Below are 3539 nucleotides of genomic sequence, written 5' to 3'. Positions count from 1 at the left end.
AAAGTAGTGTCCAGGGGGGAGGCAACGTGTTCAAAAGTTTTAATTTTTAGAATTGATTCTTCAACCTTTAACGATGTCAAGCCTGCCATCGGACAGGTCGAAATCAAATTACCGCTAGCAAAAGAAATGAAATCACAATTCTTTTCCCCAAAATGTGGTTTTATTTTGCTGCGCGCCTCGTAACTCGGTGATGTTGGCAGTGTAGGACAGTGGCGTCGCGGCCGTTCCGCCCCGTCTCGCGGCGTCTCCTGCTCCGCCCGCGCCCCGCGCCGCGCTCCGTCCCGCCCCCCCGCGAAGCGCCGCCTCCAGCGACCGGCGTGGCGCGGCGTGGCGCGGCGCGGCCCACGGGTCGCCCAATGGCAGCGGCCGGGCCGCTTGGAGGGGGTCCCGGGGGCGGGCCCAGAGCGGCCGGAGCGGGGGGAGGCAGGCCGGCGAGGCCGACCGTCCCGGGCTCCATTCCAGAGCCGAGCGCTGGAGCGACTGGATACTCCCCGCGCGCTGGAGAAGCCCGTGTAGTGCGCGATCGCGTCCGTGCGCCGTCGCCGCGCGAGTGCATGCGTGTGTGTGTGTGCGTCCCGGTGTAGTGATGCCCCCCAGCGGGCCGCGGCCCTCGCCCGCCGCCGCTCGCGCCGCTCCTCGCGCGCCGCTCCCAGAATAGCGCAGCATGCTGGCGGGATGCGGGCCGTGCGGGCCCACCAGCCTGGGGTCCCTGCCGGGCCTGGGCCCGTGCCCCCCGGGCCCCCCGGGCCCCCCGGGCCTGCCCGTCAGCCTACAGGGCCTCCCCGGCGCGCTGCCTGGCGGGCTGCTGCTGCCCCAGTTGTCGGCCGGCGAGCCGGGCATCGGCACGTCGCCGTCGTCGCACAGCATGCTGACCCCCGCGCACCACCACCACCACCACCACCACCACTTCGGCGTGCAGCCCAGCGGGCCGAGCCCCGTGTCGCCGGGGCTGGGATCGGGCCTGGGGCTGGGCCTGGGGCTGGGATCGAGCCAGAGCTGTGGCCCCAGCGCGCCCGGCCAGTCGTCCAGCATGTCGCCGCTGCTGCCGTCCTTCGGCTTCACGCAGGAGCAAGTGGCGTGCGTGTGCGAAGTGCTGCAGCAGTCCGGAAACATTGAGCGCCTGGGCAGGTTCCTGTGGTCGCTGCCCGCCTGCGACAAGCTACACAAGAACGAGAGTGTCCTCAAAGCCAAGGCCATCGTCGCTTTCCACCGTGGCAACTTCAAGGTGTGTGTGTGTGTCATATGTGTGGTGTGTGTCGTCCGCCCCTTTTAATATTTGCTGCGACCCCTCTGCCTGTGTGTGTGTGTGCGGCTGTGTTGTGGTGCACTATACGAGCTGCAAGTGTTTGGCCGCCAAATGTCAATACGATATGTTGTGTCGGTGTGTGTATGTGCGGACTGGCTTGCCTGGACTGTTTTTATATTTTCTACCGCCATGTCAAGGAACCGACGTCACAGACATGCCCGGTCTGTCTGTATACCTTTCTATTCATGATTTGTTATTTTTGCGAATTCTTTCCACCGAAATTTCAACGGTTTTACCCGTGTTTTACACATTATATACTGGATACGTATTCAGTGCAGTTTATGTGTGACGCCAGCAGCACCACATGTGCCTGTTTGGGGTGTGATTGCAATCATGCCCTCACGGGGAATACGTTTTTTGCACTCCTGTCATGCTCATTTTGCACACGCATACAGATGCCTCGATTCAAAAATAGGAATGCTCTTAAATGCACCTAAATTGAGAGCATGTCAGTTAAGACGGAAACAGTGCATTTAATTCAGGAACTGTTCGAATTTTTATTGCCTGTAGATGATACTCATTTGATGTCACCATGCATGTGCATGCTGTGTAGACGTGGTTCACACCACGTGACCACTCAAACCTGACTTGAGTTTCCTTGCTTCTTAGAATACAGCGTAGGCTAATGACATGAGATTCCGAACCGGACGTATCTAAACCAGCGCGTCTCGTACGTGCAGAAAAAACGGCCCCAAAAAAACAACACGCAGGATGTGGCGGTTATCTTTGCACTGTCGCCGTTATGGCACTCATCAGATCAGGTGCTATCAGCTCGGGGACTTCCCTCGCAGCTACACTGATAAACCAACTGCTTAACACTTAAGAAAGTGTGCGACTGCAAGTTGTTCAAATCCGTATTAGTATACTACTAAGTGTTCAACTCGGTAGTTGCAATTTCTCTGTTGAACATTAACACTTCCTACAGCGAGCGTCCAATCTAAGGTGCTCAACAGAACAAGGGAGTTGCGCACCTATAAGTGCACAAATACAGAGGCGCCCTCTGAAGTATTCAACTTGCAGTCGCACACTGAAAGGTTTTAAGCAGTTGTACGCTTGTCTTTTTTTTGTCAGTGTACTGTTATCACCGCTGGCGTGACGTCGTGACTATTAGCCGCGGCACCCGTCCCCCCCGCCGTCACCCGCCGAATAGTTAGCAAACTGAACAGTACGTAATACTTGAACCCACTCGAGCGCCCTCCTAAGCGCGGCAGCCCGGTGGCGCACTACTGCTTACCTTCCTCCGCTTCCGACGGGCGCGCGCGGCGTGCGAGTATACGCGGGGCGTCCGAGACAAGCGGAGAGATTAGAGAGCGGGCTGTCGGCGGAAACACATGAATGGCGATAAGGGCAGAGAGTGTGGCGGGGCAGGCCGGGCGGGGCGGCAGCGTTACAAGCGTTACAATGTTGGAGTCAAAGGTAACGCAAACACGCACGGTGCCGCCGCGATAACGCACAGTGGTTCGGGCTAACGTGACGCCGGGGTGACGCCCTGTGCATGGCGGGGGCGGGCGGTGCGACCAATCATAAGAACTGGCCGCGGGGAAGTGCCGATCGATCGAATGTTAATTAGCTTGAGCAATAGACCTCATGGGCCACGGCTACTCTCAGAAAGGTTGATTATTTATGGTTGAAGAGTAAAGTGCACTTGAACGAATGAATGAGTATTTTGCAGTTGATTTGAGAACAATTTCACTTTGCAGTGAGACAGACGGGACTGATTCAAGTACCAAATGAACCTGGATCCAAGTGGGCGTTCGAGGCTCGAATAAGTGCACTTTCTTATCATTCGCGCTCTCCTCAATAACTTCTGGGCGTCTCCCACAAGTCTGGTCAATCTTGCGTTGTCTAGTGTCTAGTACCGTCTCCATCCGGGACACCTGCCTTATCCTCTTATAATTTTCGCCACCGAATATAAAATGCATAACACGTTCCCTGCGACATGTCCACTATGTGGTCACGCTCCCATGTTGAATCATAGGGACCAAAATTGAGCCGCAGGGAACGTTATAAGGAAGCCACTGTCGTTTTGTCATTTTGTCACACAAAATTAATCTGCGATACATATTATTCTAGAGATGTATTCAGGGATCGCCACACCAAATGTGTACGTTCAGAGGGTGGCCGCTGTGCCTTGCAACGGGATGAACTTGGTGGGTATGGCCCGGCGGGGGATTTGACTTCATACGGGGGGCAAAATATCAACAAAAGTTCGGACTGATACCTTTTTAGCCCC

The 3539-nt window shown here is 56.3% G+C and overlaps 1 protein-coding gene across 1 annotated transcript in view; it reads left to right on the top strand.

Annotated features, from left to right (window-relative positions):
* Positions 1-460: 460 nt before the first annotated feature.
* Positions 461-3539, top strand: part of LOC113203166 (homeobox protein six1-like) — a 22475-nt gene continuing 19396 nt past the window's right edge. Inside the window, exon 1 of the mRNA XM_026417708.2 lies at positions 461-1225. Coding sequence (XP_026273493.2) covers positions 665-1225 — 561 coding nt within the window. The 5' untranslated portion in view covers positions 461-664. The remainder of the gene's footprint in view (positions 1226-3539) is intronic.

Source organism: Frankliniella occidentalis, unplaced genomic scaffold, assembly GCF_000697945.3.
Source record: "Frankliniella occidentalis isolate FOCC.00 unplaced genomic scaffold, Focc_3.1 Scaffold107, whole genome shotgun sequence".
In the NCBI taxonomy this organism is placed as follows: Eukaryota; Metazoa; Arthropoda; class Insecta; order Thysanoptera; family Thripidae; genus Frankliniella; species Frankliniella occidentalis.
Note: the sequence above shows the minus strand (reverse complement) of the source record. Positions and strands in the feature narration are given on the sequence as shown.